The sequence below is a fragment of the Besnoitia besnoiti genome, chromosome II (genome assembly GCF_002563875.1).
Source record: "Besnoitia besnoiti strain Bb-Ger1 chromosome II, whole genome shotgun sequence".
Classification (NCBI taxonomy): Eukaryota; Apicomplexa; class Conoidasida; order Eucoccidiorida; family Sarcocystidae; genus Besnoitia; species Besnoitia besnoiti.
Genome location: NC_042357.1, coordinates 5,309,233 through 5,324,107, shown reverse-complemented (window position 1 = coordinate 5,324,107; position 14,875 = coordinate 5,309,233). Strand labels below are relative to the sequence as shown.

The 14,875-nt window shown below is 58.2% G+C and overlaps 4 protein-coding genes across 4 annotated transcripts; 2 read left to right on the top strand and 2 right to left on the bottom strand.

Moving 5' to 3' along the window:
* Nucleotides 1-164: 164 nt before the first annotated feature.
* BESB_040950 (histone H2AZ) lies at nt 165-1,596 on the bottom strand (the record flags this gene model as incomplete). The annotated part of the gene is made up of 3 exons (XM_029362681.1): nt 165-289; nt 550-693; nt 1,398-1,596. 3 exons carry the CDS (start codon nt 1,594-1,596, stop codon nt 165-167), a joined length of 468 nt encoding a protein of 155 aa, XP_029221646.1.
* A 1,618-nt stretch (nt 1,597-3,214) lies between these two features.
* Nucleotides 3,215-4,789, top strand: BESB_040940 (ribosomal protein RPL37A; the record flags this gene model as incomplete). Its single annotated transcript, XM_029362680.1, has 3 exons — nt 3,215-3,235; nt 4,235-4,345; nt 4,631-4,789. 3 exons carry the CDS (start codon nt 3,215-3,217, stop codon nt 4,787-4,789), a joined length of 291 nt encoding a protein of 96 aa, XP_029221645.1.
* A 2,602-nt stretch (nt 4,790-7,391) lies between these two features.
* On the bottom strand, nt 7,392-8,747 carry BESB_040930 (uncharacterized protein; the record flags this gene model as incomplete). The annotated part of the gene is made up of 3 exons (XM_029362679.1): nt 7,392-7,687; nt 7,950-8,005; nt 8,437-8,747. 3 exons carry the CDS (start codon nt 8,745-8,747, stop codon nt 7,392-7,394), a joined length of 663 nt encoding a protein of 220 aa, XP_029221644.1.
* Nucleotides 8,748-10,055: 1,308 nt separating this feature from the next.
* On the top strand, nt 10,056-14,063 carry BESB_040920 (uncharacterized protein; the record flags this gene model as incomplete). The annotated part of the gene is made up of 1 exon (XM_029362678.1): nt 10,056-14,063. One exon carries the CDS (start codon nt 10,056-10,058, stop codon nt 14,061-14,063), a length of 4,008 nt encoding a protein of 1,335 aa, XP_029221643.1.
* Nucleotides 14,064-14,875: the final 812 nt, after the last annotated feature.

The window sequence follows — 14,875 nt, the reverse complement described above, 5'->3', positions numbered from 1 at the left end:
AGGAAGACACGTATTTTCCCCCGTTTCTTCGTCACTCGAGAGCGGGAGAAAGACTTGCGGACCGATACTTGCCTACAGTTCTCTTCAGAACATACTTTGCAAGGCGACACTGGCGCGTGAGATACTGTTCCACACAAAGCGCTGAGCTAAAAAAGAGAATTCCCTTATTTCTTCGCCTTCTTCATCGGCTGCGTCGACGGACCCTTAGTCATCAGCGACTTGTGAATGTGAGGAATGACACCACCTCCCGCAATCGTCGCCTTGATCAGAGTATCCAGTTCTTCGTCACCTACAAACACACAACACCACAATCCACACACGATCCAGTTCTCCGCGTCCGCAGAGTACAGACAAATCCTAAACAGGAGGTCACACGCGACACAGCGGAAACTACGTACCTAAAGTCCACGCCTCACCAGAGAGACATTCAGACTGAGGACGTTTCTGGCACTATCGAACAGAAAAACCCCTCCTCTTGAGCACACTCAATGTATGTACGATCTACACGGAAGCCCCTCTCCCCCTCAAAGATACGCGGGCACACCGTACCTCTGATGGCGAGCTGCAAGTGACGCGGAGTAATTCTTTTCACTTTCAGATCCTTGCTGGCGTTTCCCGCCAACTCAAGAACTTCGGCAGTCAAGTACTCCAGGATGGCGGAGGCGTACACCGCGGCGGTGGAGCCGACACGACCTGAGCACAGTTCACAACAACCGAGAGGAATGACGTTCCGCGTAACAAGGTGAAGCAGTCACGCTCCCTCTGCGAACGCCGATCGCCCAGATATGCTCAGACACAGACTGGCAAAGATGCACTCGTTTTGCGGCCTCCAAAGACGCATTTCGACTCTACTCCATGCGCAGTCATTTGTCTCGTACACGCACACTGCGGGGCCACTTTCAAATGAAGGAAATAGGCGCGTCCGGAAAACGAGTTTCGAAACTCGACACTGCTAAGACACGGCGCACGACGGTGGAAACCGGCGCTGGCGGGTTCCCAGCGAACGACCCAACGAAACACGACACAAACCCTGAAACATACGACCTCGTCCGCCACTAAATACACGGAAACGGAAAGCGCCCGAGAAAAAAGCATCACATGTGTGCGTTCTGTCCTTGTCGTCTGCGCAGACACACGTTGCGCGCACCGGCGGACCGAGCGTCTAAGCGGCGCCGAGAACGACCCAGGTTCACACGAAAGTGCACACGCAGAAGACATTGTGACAGCCAAAAAAATAGATGCCCCCGAACAATGCCACGCGGACTGAGGCTAGGTGAAGCCGCCAGTCCTCTCTACTAGACATATCGGTGGACGTGGTGCCTGGGGCTCCGCACGTGCTCGCTCGCTCTTTGAATTTGCAAGTCGGGATTTCGAATTCAGTTTTGAGTGCCTCGTACCTTCAGAGCTGATGCGGCTCTTCAGCATACGGTGAACACGACCGACGGGAAACTGAAGACCGGCTCTAGCCGCACGCGAAAGGGGGGCTTTCTTGCCTTTGCCGCTTCCACTCTTGCCTTTTCCTCCCTTCCCCATACCACCGACTTTGCCTCCGACCTTTCCTCCAACCTTTCCGCCTACTTTCCCAGCTCCGTCCATTTTGGTTTCGTCGAAGAAAGCAATGCAGACGCCCAACTGTCTTTGCGCACGTCCTGCCTAGGCGGAAGAAGACGGCTCGTCCTGCCTCTGTTGGCTCCAAGAAAAGCTGCGAGAAGACGAATAAAGCGTGTGACATCCACCGAGTCCCGGGTCGCGCTCGTCCGCCAAAAGTGAGGCACTGTCACAAACACGTGGTGTCTGAGATGCCGGAAACGTAGGTGCACAAAAATCGCAACAGTCCAAAAGCTGGAAACACGAAAAGGTAAGACGAAAGTGTAGCCGACGTAGTAGTGGCTCTCTGTGCGTCGCACTAATTGATGCCTGACCGGCTTACACGCAGGACGCATCTGCCCAAACGACCCTCGCGCCTCCGCAGCGCCTCCCCTGTGCTGCAACCCGGTGCGTGCACGCGCGGCCTCGACTCGTTTGCTCAGCTGCGCCGAAAAAAAGAACAGGGGGGAGGAGGGGAGGGGGTAGTCGTGGTAATCATGACAAGAAGACCCGGGGGGAGTTTGGCGGATGGGTGGCGCAACACACGAAAAAAACCGCCAGACACACACGCGATCTGCGGGCGCGATGAGTGACGCCAGAGAAATTCAGCAGCCATTCCCGCAAGTCTTCTGGCTGTCGAACAAGCGCCGCGCTCCGTGCGCATTCCTCGTTCAACGCTAAGACACAACCGTTCGCACGATATACGTCACATACACAGACTCACGATGCGACACTCGATCCGTTCAGCCGATGTTTTGCTGGACTTGCCGTCAGGCGTCGATACCGCAGCACCCGCCTGACCGAATCATGCGTGCAACTCTGGCGGCGTGAATCGCTCTGTACAGTTTTTCCATGCAACGGCAGCGCACTGAAATACACGAACGCGCACATCTCGGCTTCCTCACGCGAACCGAGACTCGCCTAGAGTTGGTGGTGCGGCGCAGACAGCAGATTTAGGTTTCGCAGAGTGCAGGTTGTATGCTGGGCAGCATGACCGTCACAGACCGCCCTCTAGAGCGTGGATGTGGATGTAGCACGAACGCACTGGCGAAATCGCTTCTCGCGCGGTTTCGACGTCCGGTAGCACCAGAGACGCACTCCGCACTTGCCGTGTTCGTTCAGCTTTGCCACGAGTGTTCGTCCCCAGGCAGGACGCCACATAAGCATCAGCCCGAACCTTACCGCAGATTTCAGAACAAACAAACACTCTGTCACGAGTGATTCGCCTATGGGCGACTCTGACCGACTTCACGAGGGAGATGCGGCAGGAATTCGGCGTTTCCGCTACAATTTTTGTCGTTTCTGTATCTGTCTCGTCTAGCCCGTCCCGCCCGAACGAACGGGCTGGGTTGCCCCGTATATAAGCCGATAGAGAATCCTCTCTGCATGCTTTTTTTCTTTTAAGCCGGCCGGCTTTTCGTTTCTGGCCGCGCTGTTCGTTCGCTTGAATTCGGCTGTGGAGAGAACGGGAAAACATGTGGGCAGGAAATCCATGCGTTGCTGGAGGTCGGCGTGCGCAGCCCTCTGCCCTTACTTTTTTCCTGCAGTCTGTGGGTCGTCCTCGGATTTTTCTTCTGCATTTTCTCGCTATCCTGTGGCCGTGAGACCCCTTTGTCGTTCAGACACAATGGCGAAGCGCACGAAGAAGGTACGCACGACGCGAGACGATACACCGCAATCTCGGGAGCGCGGTGTGGGGGGATGAACGGCAGGAGGGAATTTAAGGCTCCGGTCTCTGTTTCATCTTTGTCGGCATTTTTGTTTGAAGAGCGCCTCATGCCAGCTTTGCAAGGGCGTCTCTCGGCGAGTTTGTCTGCGTTCCCGCTGCCAGTCGAAGGCAGTTTGCCGCGCGACCGCAGGAGGGACGGTACAGGGAGCACACATGCAAGGCTATGTTTCGAGATCCCGCCTCTTCTCGGCCCCGCTCTCTCTCTGCTGTAAACTGCGTTCGAAGGAGATCTTGCAGTGTTGGTTGGCGTGCTCGTACACCTTCACTTCTCTCCGCTCCCTTCTTTCGTCTTACTCCGGACTCGACTAGGGAGGGGTCGCGCAGGCTCCAGCCTGGCTCACTTATAGGCAATCCTCTCTCGGGTCGTCTCTGCCTCTCTCTCAAATGGCGTCTGTTGTTCTCTTCTGGCTCAATCTGTCGAACGTGCGGGGATCTACTCCTGCTCCGTTGACCTGTCTCGTGCGTTTCGCTGGGAGTTGCATGCTGACGGCAGAGAGAGGAGTCGAGACCAGATTCCGAGGCATCTGTATATTGGTGCCGTCGCCGCGCTGGGACTGCAGTTTAATCACGTGTGTGGGTTCTTTTTCTTTCTCTGCTGCACTCTCCAAGAGCGCCTTGAGCCTTCAACTCCTGGGCAAGGCGTTCCAACGGGGTGCGACACCGAAGGCTGCGACTGCAAGCCCCGGCTGCTGCACACGGCTACCTGCTCAGGGAGCTCCTCGTGCGTCAGCTGCTGGGATTTGCACACCTATACTCTGCCTTTTCCATCTTGCGGATCTCACCAGCCGCGCGACAGCACCCGCATACACATCGTGTGTCTAGATATATGTAGATATATATCTGCATCTGTAGATGAGTTGATGGTGAACTGCATGAACGTTGTACAACTCGGGTGACTCTGGCGTGTGGTGTTTTCAGGTCGGAGTCGTCGGCAAATACGGAACGCGCTACGGTGCTTCGCTGAGGAAGCAGGTGAAGAAGATCGAGCTGCAGCAGCACGCCAAGTACTCTTGCCCCTTTTGCGGCAAGGTAGGCGCGCTCTCTTCAGAAGGGCTTGTTCCGCGAGCTGTGTGGAGCGCTGCGGCGCCTCGCTGAGACGCAAACTGCACCTCCTCAGTCTCTGCATGCCTGTCTCTCTGCAGATCTGTGCGGATGGTGCAGCGGCGCCACGTGGGTGCCCGCAGGAGATCTGCCCTCCACACATCATACACACATGCAGTTGTATACATGTATATTTATATGTATGTTGCCTTGTGCAGCTGCGCGAGTTGTACACGCTGCGGCATGTTTGACGCTTTTCGCCTTTTTTTGCAGATGGCGACTAAGCGCCAAGCCGTCGGCATCTGGAAGTGCCGCGGCTGCGCCAAGACGATGACCGGTGGTGCGTGGACTCTGCAGACCGCCGCTGCGGCGACGGTTCGCTCAACTGTGGCTCGCCTGCGCAAGCAGCTCGGTGAGGCTCAGAACGCATAAATCTCAAGCGGAGAAATCGCGTGAAAACGTGCAGAGAAGAGGCTCGCCTCTGAAGGAGTCGTCGCGTGCGGCGGCGACTGCGACAGGGGAGGAAGGGGCGAGCGCTGTGCGCCATGTTTGTCTGGGAGAACTCGTCGAGAGAGGAGAGTTGTTTAACTGCTGATGTGCTGTCCGTTTCTGCTCACTGAATCTGTCTTCTCGCTTTGTCCGCGAGCGCGATAAGGCTCCTCGCCCTCGCAACCCCCTGGAAACAGGCGCCGTATGTCTCCCAGTTGCCTCGCGCACGCGCCGAAGCCGGGAAACTAACCCCGCTCAGATGCCCGCTGCACACAAAGCCTCACGCGCATATTGAGTCTGACCCAGATATATCTATTTATGTACAGTTTGCATATCGACTGAGCGACATACGTATATGATATTTGTGTATGCAAATGTAGTTCGACCCTCTGCATGTCAAGACGCAGTGCATAGAGTGCAGCACGCAAGAGAGCGAACTCTCGCCGGAGGAGCCTCGGCAGACTTTCGTCCGCGCTCAGGCGGATTTCTAGGCAAAGCTCAACGGAGGCTACCCGAGGTGGGTGGGCGTCGCAGAGGCGGCGGCTCAATCCCTCTACTGCGCTTCACACGGATGACGCCACGTCATGCAGCATTTACCTCGTGGGCCCGTTCTCGTTGTTTCAAACACAGGGCCACCATTTAGTAGAGCAGGACGATTCACTTTGTGAATGTGCACGCACTAGCAGAGAGTTTCAGACAAGCAGATGCTGAACCTGAGCTGCGCCACGGGAATCTCTCCCCCCTCCCTACCCCCAGAACCCGAAGACTCGGATTTCTCAAACGTGCAGAAGTCAAGCATGACGCATTCGTACTTCTAGTCCGCGCAGTCTATGGTTGAGACTCCGCCGATGTCTGATTGACTTTGCGCTTCTACACATTCTGGAGCGGCTGAGTTCTCTGCAGCTGTCTAGAAGAAAAAGTGCACTTTATTCGATGATCAACGTGTGATCCTGCAGACGTGCGGCCGCAGAGATACGAATCTGCTCTTGGCGTCTTTTCGCTTCTTTCCTGCTTGTCGTCGTAGCTATGGCAGGTATTGCAGGTTACGTTCGAGTCTTTGTCGCAGGGTGCCGAGAAGCGCTCGCTTCTGAAGGAACTTCGTATCACTCCAGAGCTGCAACCCTTAAACGCGGCAGGCCAGCCTTTCTGCACAAGAGGTTGAGCGGATCGACAATATAACGCAGCATGCACACATATCTTCGAGTACCTAAAAGATATGCTGATTTACGTTATGGTGTGTTTCCTCGTCCTCTTTCCATTTACAAACCTACAGAGAAGCACTCATTTCGAAAGCTGCTGCCTGCGCTGAACTCGGGCAAAATCACTGTCGAAAGATGTCAATCAAGAGCGGAGAGCCGCAGCGACTCCCCTCACATGCATCAAGCCCCTGCAAGCTAGACAGATTTCGCTTTCTCTCCCCCTCGTCTACGCGTCTGCGTATTTCCGCGCATCTTTTTTCGTTTGCAAATCGTCCATACGCTTGAGCTGAGTGTGCGACAGCCGGAAGTTGAGAAGTCAAGATGCGCGAGAGCCGCCTGCGGAAAGAGCTTCTATGGCTAGCCTCGCATTTGTAACGAAGCAAGTCCGCACTTCCTTCTTGAAAGAAACAGAAAATCTTGTAGCTTGAACTCTGAACTCCCGAACCCGAATCTCTCGTAGCTCCCGCTGCAGAGACAGGTAACCTCGACAGAAAACGCGCTGCCCGCGGACACTCGCTCATTTTTCCCTCGTTTCTGTTGTTGAGACGAACAATTTAACTACTGTTTGAATGTCTGCCTTAGTTTTATATCTGCTAAGTAAAGCCGCAGCTCTGGTTTTCCCCCTAAAAAGCTAATCGTTGATCCTGTCTCAGAAATATCTCGAAAGTCTCTGTCTTTCGGATTCAAGTTCTCTTGTGCTTCTCATGACCATCATGTTAATTGTATCGAGCATAGTGGTATCCACCGAATTTTAAAACATTACCCTGTCTAACTCGAAAAGCTCGCAGCGGGTCTGTGGTTGCGTCCGAAAAACCCTTCAGGCCTCGATTTTTGAGCGCGGAGGCAGCAGCCCCCTGGGCTGCTCTACACCGTAGTGCATGCGAGAAAAACCTTTCCGCGGACACGCTGCGAGTTTAGTGCGCCGAAGACGATAGACTTGAAGTCTTGAGTCACGAGAACGTCTCTTTAAAAAAACGAAAAATTTGAAAAAAATGCCCTGAAAATTTGAGAAGCTGCCCCGCGCAGGCGGCCGCGCGCCACCGCCTGACCTTCGAACGACGCGGCAAGTGCGGAGTAGACTGAAGGAGGCAGACACCGCCCCCGTCTCTCCCCCCGCATTCAACTGCTGCGCAGAGAAACCAGCCCTTTGAGTGCATCCGCGTGTGCAGAAACATGACCGCAGACCGAGCCACGCGTGGCCGCCTCTCTCTCCCGAGCCCTATTATCGCTTGCTCACTCGGGCTAGCTCGACTAAATACATATACCGCCAACAAAATCAAACACAACTATCCTCTTGCGACTCACGCTGACCTACAGAGAGCAGAAGAACGTCCACTGGACTCGAGTTACAAGGCCTCGTTGTCACTCTCCGCTGCGGCGAGCGCCTTCGCCGCCACGAGGGCGCCAGGGCGCGGGGCGTCGCTCGTCGCGGCAGCAGCTCGCAGCTCAGCGACCCTAAACTGCGCCTGACACGCCGCAGACACTGCTGCAGCGGCTGAGGCCTTCTCTTGCGCGTACGGGCGCGACAGCCGCGCCTCCTCGGCCTGCGACTGCAGCGAGGCGAGCGAGGCCCGCAGTGTGTCATTTTCGCGCTGAAGCGCCAAATTCGAGACGCGAGCTGCCTCCACTTGGTAGGTCAAATCTGCGAAACACGCATGCCGCCGAATCAGAGAAGAAGCTTAACACACTCCCCAGAAACACCACGCAGACACCCGCGACGCCCAGCGAACAACGTGAAGCCTCAAAGCCGAAGCTTGAAAGAAAAGAGGGTAACGCCACACACACGGGTGCGAGCCTCTCGACGACTGCCTCTCTGCTGCGCGTGTCGGATTTCCTCTTCTCACCCGTCCTCTGCGTCCTCTGCTCTTCCCAAGGTTTTTTTCTCTCCTTTCCGCTTTTCTCACCGGTGAGAAGCGTCTGCAGATCGAGCACGCGCTGGACAATCGCCTCGTCGGTCATTCTGAAGAGACGTGCATGCACAGAAGCAGCCATACGGCGGCTGAGGCCAGTACGTCCGCTGAACCAGGGCAACCCCAGGCCCCCCCCCCTCCCCCCAGAAGCGACTTCCGCGACTACAAGCACTTCCCCCGACAGCTAATAGCCCCTCCGCCCACGACAGGAAAAGGGAGACGGCCGCACGCCCTCACTGCGCGGCAATAGACGTGAAAAGAGAGTTCAAACACACAGCCCGCAGGGACACCCCTGGCCCCAGTAAGGAGGGCGGAAAGGCACCTCTCCGTCGCCGGAAACAACCTGCGTGACGTCTGCTTCATTTTTCTCCCTTTAGGCAACGCAAATGTCTGTCCCCCGCAACGAGAGCCGCGGCCTCCCGCGACGTGGCCCGTCTTGATTTTTTGTGATTTTTTTTTAATTTTCAAAGGCGCCGCGGACCTGCTGAGGCTGTCGCGGTCGAGGACATGAAGGACGCCGCCCGAGAAGGCATGTAAGTCCACGCCGAGCTGCGCAGCGATCTGGCGGATGTCTCCGCTCTTCTCTGCGTCGCGGCTCGCCTCTGTGTTTGCGTGGTTTGGGCCTTCCGGCCGCCCGGTAGCCTCGTTTGTCTCCGCGAGGCGCCCGAGGCCCTTGGGCTCCTCGGCGGTCGCCGCGGAAGGTGCGCAGGCAGAGACACTCGGCGCAGGCTCCGTGGTCGCTGCGCCTCCATCTTCGCGGTCAGGACAGGCGCCTGTCGCGCGCAGCAGCATGGTGGCGTGAATCTGAAGAAGGAGAGGCAAGCGGAGAGGCGCGGCGGGAGAGCGGACACAGCGGAAAGACGCGCGCGGAGCGAGCGAAAGAAAGGCGCGAGGCCTCCAAGCGGGCGGTGCGGCTCGACTGGGACACACACTCGTGAAGAAGTGAAAAAATCGCAGACGAAGGCGGGCAGCGCAGCGGCGCGGCGCGGCAGAGCGACTACGGAGGAAGGCGCAGCGGAGATTGCGACGAGGAAACGCTCTAGACCTCACGCGCGCAGGCAGCAGAAGACAGCGGACGTCTAATTGCAGCTGGGAGGGTGGCGATGCGCATAAGGACGGAGAAAAACGGCAAGAAAAAGACGCACGAGGGACTGAGACGTCAACACAGAAGAGAGAAAAAGACAACAGAAACCCGCCGCATCCGCAGACACGTGAAACAGCGAAGACAGCCTCACGAGCTGTGTAAAGCAGTCTCGTCGTTGCTTCTGAGAGCGACACGTTCACCGCGCGCGGGTGCCTCTGGTTGAAAAGAGAGCTTTCTTTCCTCGACGAATTTTGCTCTCAGTCTCGCTTCTTCGTGCACCTTTTCTTCTGGGTTCCCATTCGCTCTTTCCCTTTTACCGCGCGGTGTCTCGCCTCTCGCACGCGCGCCGCCGAGACGCCTGGGGGTCGGCGCATGCGGGTGCCCAGCGAGAAGAAGCGAAACCTTAGAATCTTTTCTACTTGTAGATGAGGACGAGAGTGGCTCTCGTCGTTCCTCTCCGGAATGTTTGTCTCTTGCGAAGGCGCCGAAAGGCCTCTGCGAAAAAAACCCGCGTTACTGGCGGCCTTCTCGCCTTCTATCTCTCTTCTCTGTCTCCTCTCTCTTGCTCTCTCCCTTCTTCCTCGCTGCGACGTTTTCGCGTGTTGTTGGTCTTTCCTCCTCGTTTAAGGCCGCGTTGCGTCGTCTCTTCAGCTGGGGAGCAGAGGAAAGCGCTTCTTCGGCCTCACGAGAGGCACACAGACTGAGAGAAGATGCGAGGTCGCCTTTTTAAACCTTTCTTCCCTCTCCTCTCTTCTCTCTCGTCGTCGTCGTCGCGTCGCCACAGCCTCCTCACGCCTTTAACTCGTTTGCTTGCCCCGTGGAGCGAGAGGCCTTTCTGCGCTCTGCGGCCCCTGCGCGCCCGGGGGAGTCGGACTGCAGCAACGGCTCAGCTGCGTTGTCCAGGTATCGCGTCTGTCTGAGTCCTCCGGCGCGCATGCATCGTTGCACATCTCTGTAGCCAGAGGCGCCTGGAGCTCTTCTTTTCTCGTGTTTCCTCGAGTGTCTCCTTCTTCGCCATGCCGTTCCAACCCCGCTCGCCTGTTCGACGCGCGCCGTGCAACGAGGCGCGCGACTCAATCTTTTCGGTTTCTCTGAAGACTGCGCGGCTCTCCGCTCTCTCGCCTCTGGCCGTGCCCTCGGAGTCTCCGCTGACGTCCAGCGAAGCTCCCTCTTCGCCGCCGTCTTCCGCCGCATTCGCCGCCTCCGCGGCGCTGACCCCCCCGAAGGAGACTCCGGAGGCGTGGCGAGCCGCTTACTCTGCGCGCAGCGCGGCGAGGGCGCATCCTGAGGCTCGCGCGCCCGCGCAGGCTGTCGGACGCTCAGAACACTCTTCTTTCGCAGTCTCTGCAGCAGCTGCCTTCTGGCGGTCTTACGTCGCAGCCTCAGGCATCGTCTTCACAGGACCAGCGGAAGCGAAAGCGCGGGCCGGCAACCGACAGGAGGAAAAAGAGTCTCAAGAAATAGAGGCAGAAGAAGAAGCGGATGTAGAGGCAGAAGAAGAGGCGGATGTAGAGGCAGAAGAAGAAGCGGATGTAGAGGCAGAAGAAGCGGATGTAGAGGCAGAAGAAGCAGCGGATGTAGAGGCAGAAGAAGCAGCGGATGTAGAGGCAGAAGAAGAAGCGGATGTAGAGGCAGAAGAAGAAGCGGATGGTGTTGTAAAGGAAGCAGAGGAAGAAGACCAAGCGAACGGTGAAGTGAGAGAAGAAGAGGAGGAAGGGAGCGAGGGAATGAGAGACGATGAAGAAATAGACGCGGGCAATGTTATGAAAGAAGAAGAGCAAGAAGAGACAAACGATGAAGTTCGAGAAGAACAGGAAGAAGCAGAAGCCGACGACCTTGTGGAGGAAGGAGAGGAATATGAAGCTGGTGAAGAGAATATCGATCAAATGCGAGGAGAAGAGGAAGAAGATGCGAATGAGGTAATGAACGAATTGGAAGAAGAGGCGGACGGCGCTGCGGAGAAAGAAGAGGACGAAGCAGATGAAGAAGATGATGAGATCGATGAAGCGCCGGAAGACGAGGTCGACGAAGAAGAAGGAGACGAGGGAGTGAGAGAAGAAGACGATGTTGTCGAGGAAGAAGAGGAAGAAGCTTCGGACGATGAAGTGCAAGGAGAGGACTGGAAGGCAGAGTGCAGCCCCGAAGAGTCGCAAAGGGACTCCGGCGCGAGAGCGACCGCGGGCGAAGCGCATCACGACGAAGACGCAAGCGGTGCTTCGCGGACGGGAGCTCTGCTTGGGCCTTTGGAGGGAGAGGCAGAGGAAAGCGCAGAAAAGGAGGAAGCGAAAGGCAGCAGCGAGGCGAAAGAAGAAGACAGGGGAGAGTCATCGCGGGAGTTCCGCTGCGAACTGCCAGCAGAAGACGCGTCTGAGCACGCCTGGGAGACAGCTGAGCGCAGAGAGAACGAAAGAGAAGGGCGACACACCCAGCACGCCTTTCGGTTGGAGGAGACAGGCGACGACGAGCGCGCGAGACTCGCCGCCGCAAGCAGCGCAGACCGTTGGCTCGCGAAAGGCGAGTACTCTGCATGCGTTCTGGAGAACTCGCAGCGGGGCGAAACGCAGGAGCCAGCTGAAAGTCAGCCCCCGCAGGCCGGAGACGAAGTCGAGGAAGAGTCGCGGCGGAGAGACGAGTGCGAGGCTTCCGCTGTGGATTTCAGCGAACTGGAGCAAGAGGAGAGAGATCGCGGGAAGGGCGCACAAGTCGGCGGGGAGACACCAGAAGCGGCCACGGCAGAAGCCAGCGAAGGCTCACTGACCGAACTCGACACCTGCTCTCTAACTCCCTCGAAGACTGAAGCGCCACACGCGCGTCTGCGGCCGCGGAATGCTGACTGTCTCCACCCTTGTTCAGCTTCTTCCTTGGGGTCTGGTGAGTCTGCGTCTTCGTCTGCTGCTGCCGCTGCGGCGGCACCGTCGGGAGTGCGACACTCCGGTCTTCTCGCAGAGCGCTCTGCTTCCAAGAGGAGACCCCGGGAGGTTGTGATGCTTTCGCTGCCGACCCGCGCGCCTCGCCTCCCTCTCGCGGCGTCGCTTTCTTCTTCCTTCGCGCGCCTGCCAGCGGACGCGCGGCGGCACGCGCTGGCGGCCTCTCTCTCTGCGTCTCGCCCTCCCCACGTTCCAGACGACGCAGCATCCGAGCCGGAAACGAGTGACGCGGAGAGCGAGGGCGAGAGCGACGGCAGCCGCGCGCCCGCCGCCCAGATGCCTGCGCTTCCTTCTCCTCTGGCTGCGCTGCTGCTCGCCCTGAAGCTCGCGGCGTCGCCGCTTCTGCCGCGGAGCGTCTCCGGACGCGAGGAGGCGCAGCGGAAAAGGCCCGCGCCCGAAGAGACAGAGAGCCCGCGCAAGAGACACCAGGCTTCCTCCCCTGCGGCGCCCGCCGCGGCTGAAGCCCGAGAAGGCGACGAGACCGGTGGAGAAGAGCCGGGGGCCGCATGTGTGTCTGGAGAGGCGCAGGGAGGCGAGAAAAGGGGAAAAAAGGCCGTGGCGGCCGTTCGCCCGCGGGAGCTCTTCCATCCGTACCTCGTCGTGCTGCTCGGGTGTGCCGCTGCGAAGGACGTCGCCGCGACGCTGCATCTTCTGCGCGCGATTTCCCTCATGGAGACCTCGCGGCGAAGCGAGGAGGTCCACAGCGGGGAGGCTCACAAGGAAGGAAAGGAGGGACAAGGCAGCACTGAAACGGCGCCTTCGACTGAGCTCGGGGACCTCCGCCTCGCACTCAACGCGGCGATCGTCGCGGTCACTCTCTTCTCGCCGCGCGCGCACAGAGAGGCCTCTCTGTGCGCGCGCGGAGAAAAAGTCGAAAAAAACAGCGAAGAAGACACGCGAGAGACGCGAGAGAGGGAAGAGGGAGCCGCCGAGTGCGGCGCAGTTGTGTTTGAGGAATTCTGCCTCAGGCCTCTCCTGCGCCTCGTCCGCTCTCCCGCAGAGCTCTCGCGCCTTCTGCACGTCGCCGCGGCCGCCCTCTCAGGCGCCCCGCTTCCGATTGCTTCGATGCCTGGCGGAGAAGGCAGTGGCGAGCACAACGACGAAAAGGGAGCAGAAAAGAGAGAAGAGGAGCTACAGGGCCTCTCGCACGTCCTCGGGCAGCGCTTCTCATTCTTGCACCTTTCCTTTTTCGCGCGAGGCGACAGCCCAGACGACGATGAGGCGAGCCAAAAAGACGCGGCGACGCCCGCGCGATCGCCAGAGACCTCGCCGCCTGATGGCGCAGAATATTCTTCGCCTTTCTCTGCCGGACACTTTTCTCTTGTTGCCACGTCGACCCCCTCCAAGCTCCTCGCCCCGATCCCTTCGCTGCTTGCGAGTTCGCGCAGCACGCTGGGGCTGTGTCTGCTCTTCGCCGCTGTGCTGTACGTACACCACAGGATGCGGGATCCGAGGAGGCGCACGCCAAACGCTCTTCTGCTTTCCCCTCCTCGGGCCTCCTCTGCGTCTGCTTCGCAGCGAGGAGCGTTTTCCATCTGCAGCTGCGAGCGCCGCGGTGCAGGCAGCTCCGCGGGCGGGTCTTCCTCCGCTGCGTCTCTTCTTTCCGGACTCTGCCTTGCGCCACAGCAAGGCTCGTCTCTGCCGGCGATCTGCGAGGCGTGCCTCAGTCCATTCTTCGTCTTCCTCGTGCTCGCCGCTGAGAATATGCGAATCTCTCAAGCGGAGAACGACCAACCCCGCGTGCTGGGCGGAGGAGGAAGCAGCCGGCGTGGCCGAACCTGCGATGCCCGAGGATATAGGGGTCCCGTTTCCCGACTCGGGCGTCGGCCCCAGCCCCTTCTGCGACCGCGTCTCTGGAGCCCAACTAGCGGTGTGGGGTCCGCGGTCGCTGCCGACGCGGGGGGAGATGGAAGTCAGGAAGGATCGCTGAGCTCAGGAAGGGAGGCGAGACGAGCGGAAGGCAATGAGGCGCGAGGAAAGAACGAGAAGAAAAGCGGGGTAGCGCAGGCGAGTGCCTTCGCACCTCGGGATGTCAAACGGGCCTTTCAGTTCATGCTGCGTTTGTACGACCGGGACTCCGAAAGAGCGACGAAATAGGTGACTTTTCTCTTCTCGTGGCAATTGGCGCCGCTCCCGAAGGCCGAGCGACGAGCCGCGAGCCTGTTGCTTTTGAATCAGTCTTATTTTTAAAAAGTAGCTTCTTCCGTCTTAGCTCTTCGCAGAGAACAGATTTCCAGCGAAGGGGTAGAAAGGAGCCTAGTAACGACTGTAGCACCCCAGAAACTCATCTGTCTTCATGATAGTCCATAACCGAGGAACGCAGGGGCTGGGGCAGGTGCCGATTACCGGGGCGCGGCTTCAAGATCGGGCTTCCTCGCCGCGTTCACGCGCTGCTTTTTTTGTTTTCGAGCTTGCAAAGAGAGTCTGGGCGTTGCTGCGGCTTTCGGTATGTGCCTTTTCAAAGCTTGATGAAGGCGTCCAGTCATGCCGTTTTCTCTTCTCAAGTACGAGGCAGGGGGATATGAATGGTTCAATGAGTCAGGCCTCGCTGGACGCCGCGCGGATCGCGCTGCGGCAGCTGGCATGAGTCTAGAGGGCGAATCTTTTTCAAGTTTTTCTCGAGTTTCGGGTGGCCTGAGCACAAGGGGGAGAGACGGCGTCGCTGTGTGTAGATTTTTTTTCGAGTTCAGGTAGAAGGGCTGCCTCACACACGAGGCGAAACGTCTGAAGGTCGTAGCTTTCTTGTCCAAAGCGGGAAGACCCGACTCCTCACTTTTCAACGCGTGGACCGCCAAGTGTCTGTCTGCGTCCTCGCGAGAGAAAGCTTCCGCCGCCTAAGAAAGCAAGGGTGTCTCCAGATACACTGGAATGCATTCACACCATGCGCAACTGGCCTCACGAGTGTCAAC